This window comes from Marmota flaviventris, chromosome 17, assembly GCF_047511675.1.
Source record: "Marmota flaviventris isolate mMarFla1 chromosome 17, mMarFla1.hap1, whole genome shotgun sequence".
In the NCBI taxonomy this organism is placed as follows: Eukaryota; Metazoa; Chordata; class Mammalia; order Rodentia; family Sciuridae; genus Marmota; species Marmota flaviventris.
Genome location: NC_092514.1, coordinates 34658400 through 34675026, shown reverse-complemented (window position 1 = coordinate 34675026; position 16627 = coordinate 34658400). Strand labels below are relative to the sequence as shown.

At 48.1% G+C, this 16627-nt stretch overlaps 2 protein-coding genes and 1 long non-coding RNA gene across 7 annotated transcripts in view; 1 reads left to right on the top strand and 2 right to left on the bottom strand.

Annotated features, from left to right (window-relative positions):
• Positions 1–42: 42 nt before the first annotated feature.
• On the bottom strand, positions 43–5616 carry Dhrs13 (dehydrogenase/reductase 13). The gene is made up of 5 exons (XM_027924385.2): positions 5388–5616; positions 5171–5289; positions 3985–4108; positions 3487–3798; positions 43–1110 (listed from the first exon to the last, which is right to left on the bottom strand). The coding sequence occupies exons 1-5, from the start codon at positions 5512–5514 to the stop codon at positions 659–661; spliced, it is 1134 nt and encodes a 377-aa protein (XP_027780186.2). The 5' UTR covers positions 5515–5616; the 3' UTR covers positions 43–658.
• LOC139702533 (uncharacterized) lies at positions 210–7402 on the top strand. The gene is made up of 2 exons (XR_011705150.1): positions 210–299; positions 5069–7402. It is a non-coding gene; the product is annotated as an uncharacterized lncRNA (long non-coding RNA).
• Phf12 (PHD finger protein 12) overlaps positions 7212–16627 on the bottom strand; it is a 44224-nt gene continuing 34808 nt past the window's right edge. For 2 of the 5 annotated variants that reach the window (XM_027924406.2, XM_071603914.1), the window contains 8 exons: positions 15778–15936; positions 14388–15183; positions 13014–13139; positions 12098–12241; positions 10548–10646; positions 9431–9513; positions 8835–8973; positions 7212–8492 (listed from right to left, as the gene is read on the bottom strand). In XM_027924406.2, the coding sequence (XP_027780207.1) occupies positions 8158–8492; positions 8835–8973; positions 9431–9513; positions 10548–10646; positions 12098–12241; positions 13014–13139; positions 14388–15183; positions 15778–15936 (1881 nt within the window). In that variant the 3' untranslated portion in view covers positions 7212–8157. Of the gene's footprint in view, positions 8493–8834; positions 8974–9430; positions 9514–10547; positions 10647–12097; positions 12242–13013; positions 13140–13190; positions 13288–13606; positions 13693–13840; positions 14086–14387; positions 15184–15777; positions 15937–16627 lie in introns of those variants that run through there. The other 3 variants (XR_011705148.1, XR_003581107.3, XM_027924407.3) reach the window with 3 other exon arrangements.

Below are 16627 nucleotides of genomic sequence, written 5' to 3'. Positions count from 1 at the left end.
CGGGGCCCGCTTGCTGAGAGAGGCAGGAGCCAGCCGCGAGCCTTGGCAGTCAACTCGCTTTATTACAGGGGGCTCCAGATGGCGGGGCCCAGCCCCAAAGCACCCCGGAAGGCATCCCGCTTACTCCCTCGGGGGCACCTGGTTACGACTGCGCAGTCCTGGCCCACCTCCCGTCACGCACCTTACAGCAGTCGGCCCTGGTGTCAGACCCCTGGGTTCACCCGTTACTCCTTCTTACTAGCTGAGACCGTGAGTCCGTCCTTCGCTGGGGAACCTAATCCCGTTTCTGTAAAATGAAGGTAATTTAACTACCCAGCTAGATGGTTCAGTACTTCTCAGCTTTGGGCAGTGCATTAAATTACAAATTGCCTGGCCTGGCCCGAGAACTGATCAGAACCACTCAGGGTAGGGCCTGAGAAGCCGTTCCTGGCACATTACTTTCCACCCCTGAATTGGGGCTACGGTCCCTCTCAGGAAGAAGTATTCATCCATTATTTCCTTCTACCAGGAAAAGAGCTGTCCTGGATACACTTAGAGGCTCCAGAAAGTAACCATAAAGGTAAAAGTGGAAAACCCCTCAGTGCCCAGGGCATGGGCTGGCACACCGCTGAGGTTTTCAGCGTCAGGAAGTGCCATGGAAAGCATCCAAGTGTGGGGGTTAGGAGACTTGGGGTTCAGGCTCAGTTTTAACCTGAATTTGATGTGTAACCTTAGACAAGTCTGGTGAATTCCGAGGGCCAGGGAAAGGTTCAGAAACTGTGGGCTCCTCAGGGTGGGGAGTGTTTGGAGAACATGGGGCCCCTGGGTCCTCAGGTTGGAGCTTTTCATCAGGTTCATCATTCTCCCCAGGCCTAAGCCCTGCCAGCCTCATGCTGGCCTCCCACAGTCGCTGGGCTATCCGGTCATCTCGGGCAGCTGGGAGCACCTCCTCCACATGGCAGTTGGCAAAGTATCTTCCACTGAGGGGCTCGATGCCCTCTTGTAGAGCACAGTACAGGGGAGTCTGGGCACCTCCTTTGGGTGCCCGGAGTACCAGCCAAGCTAGTGGGCGCAAAAGTGGATGCAGCCATCCAGGAACATGGCGCAGGAATAGTTCTGAGTTCACAGGCCCTGTGAGTAGAAAGGAAGGATGATGTAAGAGCAGTTAAACAGAGCTAGAAGGGAACCGGGGACAGAATCCCATTTCAGGGAAAACAGGGTAGTACCTACCAGGCATTCAGGGGCCCCCAGGTGAGTTCACTCAATTCCCAATAAGACACCTCCTTCTATCCATCCAAACTGCATATGCCCCTCTCCCAGATTTGGTCATGCTGTGTCTCCTGCCTCCCAGGCTCTCTCTCTTAATAGCTCAAGCCCCATTCCCTTGTTTAACCAGCATTTATTAAGTACCTATGGTATATCAGGCACTGTTTTGGGCATTAAGGATATGAAGTTTGGGCATCAGAGATAGGAAGTTTAAAAGCTTAATGAAGGCTAGTTATGAATATGCTTATTATCACTATTATAACTACTAATATGCCTTAAGCAATGATTATCTAATATGCAGTCTGGCAGTATCAGTAGGACAGCTCTTACTATCCAGGTATAACCTAGTCTCTCTCTCTCTTTTGGCACCAGGGATTGAACCCAGGGGTTCTTAACTACTGAGCCATATCCCCAGCCATGTCCCTCTTTTACATTTTATTTTGAGACATGTTCTTGCTAAGTTGCTGGGGCTGGCTTTCAACTCAGATCCTCCTGCCTCAGTTTCCCGAGTCAATTGGATTACAGGCGTGCATCACTATGCCCATATAACCTATTCTCTAAATCTATTGATCAATTAACTCATCTAGAGTAAAAGTTAAATTGCTAAGGCTGGCTTTGAACTTTCGATTCTCCTGCCTCAGCCTCCTGAGACACTGGGATTACAGGCATGCATCACCATGTCTGGCTTTCTTTTCTTTCTTCTTCTTCTTCTTTTTTTTTTTTTTTTAATTCTTTTTGTAGTACTGGGGATTGACCCCAGGGGTATTCTACCACTGAGCTATATCCCCAGCCATTTTTATTTTAAGGCAAGGTCCTGCTAAATTGCTGAGGCTGGCCTAAAACTTGCCAACATCCTCCTGCCTCAGCCTCCTCAGTCACTGGGTTATAGGTGTGTCTCACTTCAAATGTCACATTGTCAGATGTCTTCATTGATTGCAATTGATAAAATAGGACCTTCTGGCATTCTATATTCCCCATACCCTTTTTTATTTTTCCCTATAGCTTTTTTCTTCTAGACATCAACAGATTTATTTAGGAAAGCAGATAAACATTCTTCGGAGAAATATGGGCTTTCTCAAGAAAAGTGAGAAACACACATTCAGGGGAGAATGCAGCTATCCTGAGAGTGCGAAGGAAAATGTGGCCATATTGATGGTGAGAAGCTTTTGGGGTAAAGCAATGAATTCACATTGAAGGGACATGTGACCCTCTCCATGTGGATAGTTTTTTTAACCCTTGGTGTGGGGTGTTAATATTTACAGAGGGGTGGTTGCTGGGGGCTGGACTGTAGGTGCAGTCAGGGGAGTCATGCAATTTTGAGCCAGCTTCTCCAGCATTTGATCTTTACCCCATGTCCTTTTTTGCAGGCAAGGTCAAGGGCAGGAGCCAAGGACATGGGGTGGGCTGCTTATTGTGTTGCAGGTCTGTGGGGAGAGGAAGATAGGAATTTTGGGATACAGAAAAGGAAAGATAGATTGAGTCCCTGTGTTCAATCCCCAGTATTAAAAATTAAATAATTAAAAAATTTGGGGCTCGGGCTGTAGCTCAGTGGCAGAGCACTTGCTTACCATGTGTGAGGCACTGAGTTCGATCCCTACCACATAAAAATAAATAAAATAAAAGCATGCTGTCTATCTACAACCACACACACACACACACACACAAAAAAAAAAAATAAATTTAAAAATAAATTTAAATTTATTTTTAAAATTTTAAAAATTAAAAATAGAATGAATAGGATGAATTTATTTAGTTATACTACTCCCTTTCCCTATAGTATTTTATCACCCACCTGCCATTGGTATGTGTCCCTACCACTGAGTTATACCCCAGCCCAATGTCTGTGTTTTGTTCACTGTTATATCCTCAGTGTCATGAATAATGCCTGATACGTAGCAGCAGGTACTTAGTAAATGCTCCTTGAATGAATGAGGAGGTTATTATTAGCTATCATAAGCATCACGTTATGCTCAGTTTAATCAGTATCAGTGCCCCGGTGGGGTAAGATCCCAGGTCTTATTCTTGTCACACGCTATCCAGCAGTCAGCGTCAGTGCTTGAGGCATGACAGGAAGAACCCACTTGGGGGAGAGCCTAGTTCCATGATTAGCAAGGAAGAGGTCTCCTCCTTGAACTATGCTTCTTTCCTGCTCTGAGATTCTGTGATTCAGTGGGAGGTTAGGGAAGTTCAGGATGGGGCCAATGAAGGGAGAAGGGGAAATAGCAAAGAGCCAGGCCTTACCTGGGTGGGCTGCATAGCAGGTGACACCAGTGCCCTCAAGCTGGGTGGCGAGCTCTCGGGCAAACAGTACGTTGGCCAGCTTACTGTCGGCATATGCCCGCAGCTCCTGCTGCCAGCCCACCACTGGGCGGTCCAGGCGTGTGAAGTCAAGGTGTCCACGCCGGTGGGCAGCTGAGGATACCACCACCACACGGCTAGGGGCGCATGTCTTCAGGCGAGGGAGCAGCAGATGTGTCAGCAGGAAGGGGCCAATGTGGTTCACCCGCAGCAACAAATTAAAGGTTTCTCGGGTTCGGCCACAGGAACTGATCCCTGGGGTAGGGGCTAGGTGTGAGTAGCTGCTCCAGAAGGAGCCTGGCAGGTCTCAGCATCCCAGTCTGTGAGATGGAAATAGGGGCAACCTTCCCATGTGTCTACTGGCCCCTGGCAGGGCCCAACTGGAGGGGGCAACTGCCCCTGGCCACCCCCCACCCCCCTACAGGGCCTGCAGCCCCTCACCGGCATTGTGGATGAGGATGTCCAGCCGTGGCTCAGACCTCAGGAAGGCAGTGGCAAAGGCCCGCACCGAGGCTAGACTGGCCAAGTCCAAGGCCATGAAGATAACCTCATTGTTCCCACTCTCCTGTGGAGTGGCAAGGGCTCAGATTGTCACCAGGTACTTCCCTCCTTTTCCCTTTCCCCAGGCACCTAATTCTAAGAGTCCATCTCCTGTTACTATTGAAATCTGCCCTTATGTATCACAGTGTAATGGAGCTGGGGATACAGCTCAGTTGGTAGAGTGTTTGCCTCGCATGCACAAGGCTCTGGGTTCAATCCCTAGCACCACACACAAAAAAAAAAAAAAAAAAGGTAAAAGCAACTTGTATTAAAGTGTAATGGGTAATGGATTCAAATCCTGACTGCCTCTTACTAAAGTGTGACCTTTGGCAAGATACTTAAATCTTTCCGGGCCTCAGTTTTCTCACTTTAAAATGGGAATAATAATAATAATAATAATAATAATAATAATACCTATTCCATAGAATTGTTGTGAAGATTAAATAAGTTAACGTTTGTAAAATACCCACAGTCAGTATTGTGTAGGTATTTGCTAGTATGTCCCTTTTCCCCATTATCACTTACCCTAAAATCTGTAACAGACTTTTCATTGGTTTTTTTATTACTCACTCTTGCACCACACAGTCACAAAGGTTTCATTTCAAAAGGCCACTTTTCTATCAGAGCCTACTGAGATCTGTTTATTGATCTCAGCTGCCCATCCTAAAAGTTCAAACTCCTCAATGTAATGTGTAAGGGCTCTAGAAACTGGCCCTGGCTCAGAGCCCCTTCATGTTGCCTCTTCCTCAAAGGTTGTGCTTCAGCCTCATTAAATCTCTCTCTCTCCCTTTTTTTTCCAGTTTCTCAAATGATACTCTAGCTTCAGGGCCCAATTTGCATATGTGGTTCCCCTGCCATTCCCTTTCCTACTGCTCTTCATTAACCTAACTCCCACTGATCCTAAAACATCTTAGATGAGCAATTTCTTCCTTTACAGGAAGGCTCCCCAACAACTTAGTTGTGGTCTCCTTCCTTTTCTGACCAGAGCACTGCCCCCTCTTCCATACTTCATGAACTGAGCAGCTCTTTCAGGAACTGGATCCCTCGAGCCTGGTCCCCCGTCCCATCTGCTCCGGCTTTCCCTCACCTGACGGAGGTCGAAGGCGGCTGCCTCCCCGCGCTCCCGGCTGCGGCAGGCCAGCACCACGCGCGCTCCCCTGCGCGCCAGCTCCAGCGCCGTCATCTTCCCGATGCCGCTGTTGGATCCTGCAGGCGGCGGGCGGGAGCCAGCTGAGCCCCGCGGGCTGCTGCCCCGCAGCGGCGGCCTCCCACCACCCGCACGCCGCACTCATCCCGGCACTCACCCGTGACCACGGCCGTGCGGCCGCGCAGACTGCCGATGCCGCCGCACGGTGGGGCCTTCACTAGGTTATAGTAGATTAGCACATAGGCTCCCAGCACCAGCCCGGCGCCTAGCAGCAGTGCCTCCATTCCGACCGCGCGGCCGACTCCTGCCAGGCTCCGCTCCACCCCAAACGCTGCCCTGAAGCTGCGGCCCTTCCTGGCCTGGGCCTGGAAGGGCACAGCGCGCCTCAGCGGAGGCAGCTGGAGGCTGGGCAAGGGTGTGTGTGCGTGCGTGTGCGCGTGGCCCTGCGAGCGCCCCCTAGGCGTGCGTCTGCGTCCTTTGGCGGTGTGCCTTTGTGAACACCTTGGAGCTGCTTTCATACATCTGGGCCCGGGGAGCGCCCCCTAGGTGTGTGCCCGTTAGAGATATACAAGCATCTGCAACGTCTGTGGGTGTGTGAATGACTAATATGTGTGTATATGCCCAAGGGCCTTGGGGTCACCCTTCAGTTGTGTGGGTGCCTCTGGATCCTGTGAAATACTTCGTGGGCGTCTGTGCCCATTCAGGCAGAGTCCCTCCAGGCCTGTGCATGCATCTGCAATCTCCACCAACGCTGTTTGAATGAGCATCTGTTTACTCTAGGTGTGAATATGTAGCAGAGTCCCTCCCTTCTAGAGACATGAATGGGCTGTCTACACGCCTTTTCCTTCAATGAACAAATCATTCAATGTCTCATCCACACATTCAGCCTATTGGATTCTTCCCTATCCTTCCCACACAGCCCAGAAAGGGAACAGTACTCAAGGTGGCACTAGCAGTTGACTGCCAGGATTCACTCAATCATTTTTCTATATTCCCCTACCCCAAACCACTTCTGAAGGGAAGCAAAAAGATAGTAAAACATGTTACTGCTCTTCAGGAGATGTCTCTGGACTAGTTCTCACAGAGGGTAGAAACACTAAGACACTAAGGATGGTAAAGGTGGGCAGGGACATCTAGGCAGGTATGGGTAAGGGCACTCCTGGCCAGGTAATTTGGCAGGACCTTGTCTGAGAAAGCCATTATGATTTAGCACCTTGTTTGGCACTTACAGTATACCAAAATCTCAGGGAGGGTCCCCTCTCAGGGAAATGACAGGCAGGAAACATAATTTGAAGTATTTTAAATACTGAGCAGAATATAAAGCTTCTGTCCTTAGAGTTCAAGAAGCCCATTGTAACAGGGGTGCAGTGGCAGAGCCAAAACTAGATGGGAACAAGGACAGACTTGAGTCCAGAGATCTTCTGCACTTTGGACTCAGTACAATTACAGATGTTGTTTGTTCTCTAACCCCCAGGGGGGAAAAAAAACCACTAATACACAGATAGGCACCACCTACTCAATCAGTGCTGGAATGACAGGTGTCCTTGAGGAGACTGTCCTCAGGAAGACCTTCCTGGGGAGTCTCTAAGGTCTGGAGAAGGACAAAAAGATTTGCTTTCATGAGGGTGTCCCCAAGGCTTTAGAATTAAGATAATTAGCAGACTTGCCTTCTGATGGGAACAGTTGTCAAATTGGGATCATATGCCACACAGAAGTGGCATAGCAGACTCTACAGACCAAATTCTATATTAGGGTTCTCCAAAGAAATGACACTCCCTTAGCAGATGCACTCCTACCCTTCCTTTGCCCTCCACCCCACTTAGGCTCATTCTTTTCCAACACCACCCCTCTCCCCTAGGCTTCTCTTGGGGGAGTATCTGAGGAAGAGACCTATTCTAAGGGTCCCCTATATATTGGGCCCAGATCTCAGGGAGGGTCCCCTCTGAGGGAGATGACAGGTAGGACAGACAGGCAGAAAACATAATTTGAAATATTTTTGTTTTTTTATATACAGAATACAGGAAAGTTTCTGTAAAGTCTAAAACATTACAATTACTATGTACATTGGTACTAGTTGTGGGGGTGGGAGGAGAGGAGGGAGCCAGGGGTGGGAGGAAAAGGAGAGAAGTGGCAAGAGAACAAAAAAAAAAAAAAAAAAAAAAGGAGACAAAACAGGTTTACGACAAAAACATTTTTGCTACAATAGACAATTTGAGAAAACGCTCTACCACATGTAGTACTGTACACAGTTTTTAAAAACATTGAAAAAATGTCATCACTAGATGTATTTACACAAAATCCAAATACACTTTTCCTTATTTGAAATAAAATAGATGGACAGCCAGAAAAAGAATTCAATTCTCATTTGTCCATAATACACAGTAGCTACCTGTAGTGCAACCGCTGCAGAAAGGGAAAATAACTTGGAGGGTGGGAACCATGGAAAGAGGGTGGGTAGCGATCTTTATATTAAATAAAACAATGATATTGTATAGATTTTGCTGTATGAAAACTGTATTTTTTCTTTTAATATAAAACTATTGTCACTGCCACAAAATAGAACAAGTTTCTGATTATTTTACAACGGCGGGCGAGGGGGAGGGAGCAGGAAGTGGGGGAAGGGTTTATATTGGAGGAAGTGTCCAGACCATGGATCTTCCCCTCCCTGCCCACGCTGTTCCTCAGCTCGGGTCTGCCGCTTTCCCATGAAATGTTGAGTACAAATATATGTGCAAATGCCCCCTAGAACTTGAGAAAAGAAAAAGGATTTTTAAAAAAGTCAAAAGGTTTTCTTCATTTCATGCAAAGATTGTAGTTGAAGGGTTTCTGGTAGAGTATAGAAAACACCCGGGCTTGGTTTGTGTACATTTTTGCATTGCAGGAGTCTTGGGTGGGTAGATAGGCTGGTGGCAGGGTAGTCACCAGCCCTAGGGAACGGAGTTGGAGCGCAGCACAGGGCCCTGGTGGGGCTTGAGAGACAACTTCTCAGCCAAGACCCCATCCTGCAGCAGGCTGGCATCGCCTTTGGGCTGTTTGGTCGCAAACTCAGTGATGCTGAAGACAAACTGCAGGCAGCCCAGCTTGATGTAGCTGCCATGGTGCAGTAAGGCCGTGCCCTCCCAGCCGGCCCCACTGCCCCCAATCAAGCTTGAGCTGCTGGCTTTGCAATTGCAGGGTCTCCGCGGTGGCCCCTGGGCCTGGGAACTCATCATGGCTGCCTCTTCACTTGGCTCTTCATCCTGTTTCTGGTGGCGGCGGCGCCCTGGGAAAAAGGGGGATGGTCACGGGAGAGGTACACTGAACAGCTGTTCATTTGGGCTTTATGCCAGGATTGGGCCCCCACATCTCCCCATTCCAACTGCTACATGACTAGGGGTGAGGGATACTCAGAAAGGGCTGGAGAAGTCTGAAGTATCCAAAGAGGTCTGTATACACATGTGGGTGCTCAGCACTTGCTTCTCCGTGGCCTTCCCTGGGCCCACCAGCAAGGAGAGCTTGGCCACTAGGACTAGGAAGGCAAGAGACTGAAGGTCACTGGCAGCATGGCAGAACCACTGTGAATGGGGCCTTAGCTTTGTGGCCACAGGCCTCTGCTCCAACTTACTGATGACACTCTGCACTTTGGCAACAATACTGCTTGGGGGGGTTGGCGGGGTCTTCTCAGAGAAGTCACATGAATACAGCACATTGTCCACTGTTGTCCCATGCTCACTGTAGTTTAACAGCTCATAATGTTTGGTATTCTGAGGAGGAGGGAAGATAGATGTATGGTCAGCTGTGTGGGGCCTGTGACTAAGGGGAGAGAGAGAACATATATATGGAGGCCATACTGCTCTACTGAGCCTTCCTAGTGTCCCATACCCCCTAATTCTCCCACTATTCCTTTTCTCTGTCTCCTCAACACTGGCTCCTGTTGGTAAGATATTCATCATGATGATCTCATAGGGACACATCCACAGAGCTTGCTTTCCTTCTGTTAGTCCCTTCCCCTACACCTAAGAGTAACTTCAGCAGAAATGATAACCCTGCTCCTGGAAGCTGGTAGCCATGGTAGGATGCTTTTTTACACCAAGATTTCTCCAGGAATGACAGGGAAGAAAAGGACTCCCAACCCTCTTCCCTTCTTCTCAGGGCATTGAACCAAAACCCAGTACCAGGGAAAGGCCTCAGGTTCCCTCCCACCCCATCGCCACCCCTCACCTCATCGTAGAATATGCAGGCATGTTTCCCGGACACGTAGTTACAGTGACCATAGTTTGTAAGGCACACATCCATGTCAGCTCCTGCAAGGTGACAGAAGTAGAGGAAAAGGAAGGCAGAAAACAGATTATAAGGTGTATGTGTAGGGAATGTGGAAGAGGTGAGGGAGGGAGGGGGAGAGATTCACATTTTACAGGTAAGCTATGTCCCAGCTTCATTTATATATCTATTAATTCATTCTTATTTATTTATTTAGGGTATGAGGATTAAACCAGGGGCACTCAACCACTGAGCCATACCCCAAGCCCTATTTTATATTTTATTTAGAGACAGGATCTCACTGAGTTGCTTGGTGTCTCGCATTTTTCTCTGAGGCTGCCTTTGAACTCATGATCTTCCTGCCTTAGCCTCCTGAGCTGCTGTGATTACAGGTATGTACTACAGCACCCAGCTCTTTTTATTTTTTGAGATGGGGTCTAAGTTGCTGAGACTGGCTTTGAACTCGTGATTTTCCTGCCTCAGCCTCTCAAGTCACTGGGATTACAGGTGTGTACCACTTTGTGTTTTTGGACAAAAGCTAATGTCTTTTCCAAACTCCTGCTCAACAATAACTGCTTAGGACTGAGACTACTCAGAACCTGAGTTACTAGAGGATGGGATACTTCCATGAAAACATAACATGGAGGTGCAGAGCCTTAAAATAATAATAATAATAATCATATCTCAGGAAATTTGTAGGCTGAGAGCGAATCTGTACTTCTGTACCAGATGCAAGGTTAACTGAAGACTTAGTGTGAGCCTATCATTTTTCAAAGACACCCAGGGACAGGCATTTGCCCTCTGCTTGCATCTTTCCTGGCAGAGTTTCAGATGACTGAGTAGTAATCAGAGCTAATTCCCATCCCTGATAAGGCCACAATGGGGACAGACAAAGCAAAAGGGACAAACACAGAGAGAAGCACCTGATTATTTTGTTTCCTAAGTCACTCTTGTCTGGATATCCACTGGGTTACCCATCAACTCTGGAAAAAGGCTTCCATCACCCCTTTCTAGCTTGCTGGTAAGAGTGTTAGGACTGAATAGATCCAGTGCCTCTCCCGCTTCCAGGCTGGCTTACCTGTCCCGATGTAGAGGGTTCGATAGCACATGTTCACAGCTCCTCCCAACCCTAAGAGGGGGTAGAACACAGCTCGGGCCTGTACTTCCTTTCTTTGCACTGCAAGACAAACAAGGATAGGGTCATTCAGAAACTCAGAACCTGTGACCCAAACATGAATAAAACCTGGACTTTTGGCTTGTGGCCTAGAGAAAGTCCCAGTGAATGATTCATGTTTCCAAACACATTGAACACTTAGGATAAAGTATTCCTTCCCAATTCACATCATTTCCAACATGGGATAAGGACCATCTTTGAAAATGGTCACAGAATTTGAGAATATTAGTACTATAAGCTTCTGGGCTGCTGGTTAGCTAATCAGGGACATTCCAGATTATATTAAAGGGAAAACATGGAAAAATGGAAGCATAAACCAGTATTTCTCAAGCTTTAATGTGCATATGAATCACCTGTGGATTTTGTCCAAAAGTAGATTCTGGGTTAAGGGTACAGTTCAGTGGTAGAGTGCTGGCCTAGCGTTCAATCAGAGGAAGAGGGAGAGAGAGTGGAAGGGGAAGGAAGGAAGACAGGAAGGGTAAGTACATATTCTGACTCAGTAGGTCTGGGATGTGGACCTTCAATTTGCCCTTTTTTTGGTTGTAATGCTGGGGATTGAACCCAAGGGCATTCTACCACTGAGCCACACTCCCCAGCCTTTCAAAAAATCTAAAAAAATTTCAGACAAGGTCTTGCTAAGTTTCTGAGGCTGGGCTGGGGTTATAGCTTAGTTGTAGAGCATACTGGGTGAGGCACTGGGTTTGATCCTCAGCACCACATTAAAAAGAAAAAAAAAAACATATAAAAGTTTCCAAAGTTGGTCTAGAACTTGTGATCCTCCTGACTCAAGTGTCTTGAATTGCTGGGATTACAACTGTGCTTAGAATTTACAGTTTGTTTGTTTTTTTAATTTTTTTTTCCCCTTTTAGTTGTAGATATTTTTATGTGGTGCTGGGGCTCGAACCCAGTGCCTCATGCATGTTAGGCAAGCACTCTGCCACTGAGCCACAACCTCAGCCCCTACAATTTACAGTTTTATGGTCTCATGAGATGCTGATGCTGCTGGTCTGGGGACCACACTTTGTTTGAAGCAGCAAGGCACTAATGTTCAGAGATAACCAAGCAGAGTTATCACTTGAGAATTTCTAGGAGGCTTGCTCACTGTTATCCTATTTCTTACCTTGAACTCAAAAGTTCCCTCTTGGGAAACCTTTCTAACTCAAATATTAGGAAGCAACTGAACAGACAGAATACAACATATACCCCTAAGAAGTGGTCTCTGTTTTGCTGTGTTTCAAAGTAGACTGGTACAAGTGACTTCCCTAAGTCTGACTTGGGTAAGTGACTCCCCCAAGCTGTGGTTGTCATCTCATTCCTGCTCTGAGAAAAAAACATACAGTGTTTTAACCAAAGGTACACAAGGAGATTTTGACTATCAAAAGCTGATTCTCTGGGGAGGCAAGATAGTTAATCGTAAGATCTGATGGTGTGGTAGCAGGCATGTGCATGCACACCTTCTGTGTGGTGCCCTCCGGAAGTCAGCGGATGTGTCCCAACACTGCCCGGTGAAGCCTGGACCCGGGAGGGGAAAAGCTGATGTATTCTCTGCAAGGCCAGAAACTTGATCAGCTTCTCGTCCAGCATATTTATCTCGATTTCTATCAATCAAAGAGAAAGGTTAAAAAACAGCTGAGATGGAAATGTAATGTGGAAGTTGTAAAGGGTCATGCAAATAGTTCAACATTTCTGAAATCCAGATGAGTGATTTTTGCTCAAACAGAATAGAGTACAGAGTGGTACAAGGCTCCAGAGCTGGGCATCTCACTTGCCATTCACTGTGAGAGAGTGCCCCAGTGTAGCCTGTGAAGTTGCCTTCTATAGTAAGGTGGATTATTTCAAGCCAAGTGTCCTAAAAGGCCAGAGCAAAGCAGACTAATTTGCCTGTTTACGGGGAGGGTCTGGATATCTGATAGACTTGAATTTTCAACCCACCCTTTGTTCACAGAAATCAAGATTTGTCCCTGTTCTCCTTGACTTTAGAGTTTCCCACAGACGAGGCCCCTCCTCTGGGAGTGAGGCTCCCGGTTTTGTTCTACAAGTCCAGGTGATCTGCCTAAAGATCTTTTTCTTTCTCATCAATTAAGCATAGCTGTTTTCCCTTCATCTTGGAATATGTGTTATGTGCAAATATAGAACACAGAGACAGGAGATGAAGCCTTTTTTTCTTTCTTTCTTTTTTTTTTTTTTTTCCAGTGCTGGGGATTGAACTTAGAGGCACTCAAGAAGCCTTCTTTTTTACCCTACTCCTCTACCCAAATGGTATTCGTCTTCCCCATGATCCTAGCTCTCTGAGATGTGTCAACTCTTCTTCTCCCTTTGAGATGAGCTAAATTTTGCCTGCAACTTTACCACAGCAGCTGGCTCACTCACCTCCATTGACATCCATAAATGCTCGAAGTGAGTTGGTGAGGTCCACCATGGCAGTAGAGTTGGCTGGGAAAGAGGGTACGGTTAAAGCGCTTCCTATGGATAACGTGCCGGGGCTGACCTTGCCATCTGGGGACGGAGCAGGAAGACTGTTACTTACGTCGCCTGAGGGAAACCCACCGGTCCAATCCCCCACAGCTGAGACAGGTCTGGATTTCGGACCCAAGGTGATGTTCCCTTCTTGATTCTCAACCCATAGGCTCTGGAACTCCTAGAGCTAAAAACGTGTGGTGAGGAAGGGCAGATGGAACGACAATGCACCCGGGCACGCAGGAGTTTCCAGAGCACTGATAACCATTGCAATCCACTGCTCTGGGGAAAGTGCTGGGGTAACTTCATTCCCTGGGCCATGACCACCTCCCTGTTGCTTCTAAAAGAAGTGATGCTTGCCCTTGCAACTCCTGCCTGCTGAAGTATGATTCAGAGCGTGCAAAAATCTATTCACGCTGGTATTAAGAAACAGTGAGAAACAGGAAAACAGTCTGAGTAGGGCCATCCTGGGACCAGGGGCCCCCATGCAGAGAAATCACAGTCACCTGGTTACCGAGACTCCCAGCTGACTAGGAGGCCAGCTTCAGTTCAGACAGGAGAGACCACAGGGGGTTCCAGCAGCATCTGAAACCTGGTTCAGATGCTGGGGTCAGCAACCTTGAGGTCCTGAGTGCTGACTAGGGACAGCTGAGAGAGCAGGTCCAAACTGGGTCAAGTTCAGACTTAACAGACTGCCCTTCGGCATGTGGCCTGAGGGCAAGCTTCTGGGCCAGACCAACCTCTGCGGGCATCCCACTTTGCAGCTACTCTGAAAGGCAGTGCTGCTTTCTGTCCCTGCTTCCCTGACACGGAAGTTCCTCAAATGAGTTGGCTCTGAGAATCTGTAGCAGGCGTAGCTTTAGTCTCTTATGTGGATCATGAAACACTGAGGCCGTTACCCAGAACCTCAGGCTGACCCCAGTGGTTCCAGAGAGCATGCTGCCTTCTTCTAAGGTGACGGAACAAGACAGGCAGAAGACTAGGCCTGGAGGGTGAGAGAAGGAGTCAGGAGACCCAGGCTGTAGTTCCAGTCCTGCCACTGCCTTGGTAGGTTACCTTAAGGAAATCACTTAAGCTTTTAGAGCCCAAGTAAGCCCACCTATAAGACGGGGACAAGTTAACACGTGCTTCCTCTTCTATAACAGAAATATGGGGAGGACAAATAACGTAGAGATTAAAATCCTCTGAAGCATTCATAAGGATATAAGTGTTTTTAGAATCTTAAGTCTTATTTGCCAGGAAAAGCATAAAATTATTCCAAGTCACTGGAGGCTGAGCAGCACTCACCTGATGATGGCGCTGGTGAGCAGAATCGTTGGTTGGCTCCTGTGGCCAAGATACCGTCTCCTGCTGCTTGGGGGGGAGTGAGCACCCGGGTGGCATTTGGGGGTGAGCCCAGTGGCCTTGAATCTGTCAACGGAGGTCCTATCTGTGATTGGACAGTCTTTCTTTGCAAAGTGCTGGTGTTCTCAATGCTGGCACAAGAGCTGGGAATGGAAGGGGGCAGGCTTGGGACAGAAACCAAACTCCTCTGGGGGCAAGAGCTGGGGCCAGTGGCATTCTCTGTCTTCACAATGATGCCGACGGTGTGATTCTGAAGCCCCCCAGCCGCTGGTGGAGTGAGGGGCCGAGGCCAGCCTTGCCGATGTGAAAGGCCAGGTAGGGGGGTGTTGGCGCCTGGAAGTCGCCGGGGGTCCGTGGAATCAGTGGGGCTGCCGTAGAGGTGGGGGCCATTGGCTTTCACCTCTGTGTTCACTGGTCCGTTGGTAGTCCCACAAGGGGCTTTCTTGGATTTTTCCACACAAGAACTGCAGCTGATGTCCTCTAGGGCTGGGGGCTGGTGGGGTGGAGAGCAGCTCAGGGAATTCTGGGTGCTAATCCCTGAGGGGCAGGACAAGGGGTAGTGGGAAGGTGTAGGTGCCTTGTCAGCGGTTTGCAGGGATGTGGTGATTGAGCTGTCAGTCACAATAACAGGCTTAATATCAGCCTTCTCTGTCTGTTCAGAGTCCCAATGCGAAGGCATCTGCTTAGCAGATAAATGTTTCAATATGCTGCACTGGAGCGCAACAACACTACAGAGCCACTGCAATGGAAGGAGAGGAGAGGAGAGGAGGGTGAGAGGCCCAGAAGGCGCCAGTCCATCCTGCCACAGTGGCCAGGGCTACAGCAGAGCTGACAAGCACTGTTTCAGAGGTCCCAATGTGAATGCCCAGAAAGGGTGTGCTTGACTTCTGATAGGACTCCATTTCCATTCCCAAGCAAGACTTGTTGGTACACTTGGCAGGCAACCCCTGGTCAGCAGAGCTTGGGATTCTTGTTTTGGCCCTGGCCCTAAGGCTCACCTTGTGACTAATATTCAGCAAGTACTCTAGCACCTGCTGTGTGTCCAGCACTATCAATTAACCCCTCTAGGGATCTACTCATCTTTCTACAATACAGATTTGCCCGGCTCACAGTGCATTGGGGGACCGACGGAGAGGAGCAGACCAGTCGACTCTGTAGTTCTCTTACTTGACTTTAGGATCTGAGCCAGAGGTTCTCTGTGGAATACTCAATGCTTATGGGGGAGAGGGAAGGGGTGCAGTGGGAATGACAGACACTGAGGCTACTTCCAATAACAGCTATGATGAGACGGAAAGAAGATTGAATTTAGAATCCCAGTTCTGCCTTCACTCACCTCTTGCTGTTCTGCCTGGGTGGCTAAGTGCTCAGAGTTCAAAAGGTGCGTCTGTGATTCCTCAGGAATCCCATTGCAGATCAGTTCCCCGTCCCGAATGGCCGCAGGTGCAATGAGAGGGGGTGGAAACTGGTACTGAGATTTTATAGCATCGGGAACCTGTTCAGGATAGACAGAAGAAAGAAGGAAAGGGAGATAGTGCCAACACATTCAGTTGATTCTGTCCTGGCACACCATTCTAATTGTGGTGCTGACAACCATGGGATCATTTACTCTGGGTCCACTAAGGACAAAGAGGTTCAGTATGCTGCAACTGATCTGTTGTTCCCCCTGACTCTCACACATGCTTACTGGCTTAAAAAGGAAAAAGAAATGAAAATAGCAGGTAGGGCCTCCACTTTTCTTCATCAAGGTCAAAGGCCTGCAGAACTCAGAAACCACTGTATGCTGTCTTCTGCTTTGGCCTGAAAAGTGTAAGGCTGACAATGGACAGGGCTTCAGAGTGCTGCTCTAGGTTCTTACTGTTCAGGGTCAATTTTGGGAGGTAGGTGAGACATAAGTTAAATGAGGCCACATTCATGGTGGGAAAGCTCAGCATGAGGCCTAACTAAAGCACTCAATCAAGGTTAGTTTTCATCATTCATGACTAATGATACAACTGAAGATATTTTTTCTCCCCTTAAGACTTGTTTGTTGCACAAAGACAGAAGACACTCTCTGACTCACACCATGTAAGCATGAAAAAGCCACAAAAGCAAAGACTCATTCATACATTCAAATAACATTTATTGAGCACCTCCTGAATTGGGCTCTGTTCAAGTACTAAAGGTCCAGAGGTGAATAAAACGTA

Excerpts from the sequence above, each read along its gene's own strand:
- Dhrs13 (XM_027924385.2), bottom strand. The coding sequence starts at position 5,514 with ATGGAGGCACTGCTGCTAGGCGCCGGGCTGGTGCTGGGAGCCTATGTG. Across the intron at positions 3,799-3,984 it reads CATCCTCATCCACAATGCCG|GGATCAGTTCCTGTGGCCGA; the intron begins GTGAGGGGCTGC and ends CCCCTACCCCAG. Across the intron at positions 1,111-3,486 it reads CTGCTATGCAGCCCACCCAG|GGCCTGTGAACTCAGAACTA; the intron begins GTAAGGCCTGGC and ends TTCTACTCACAG.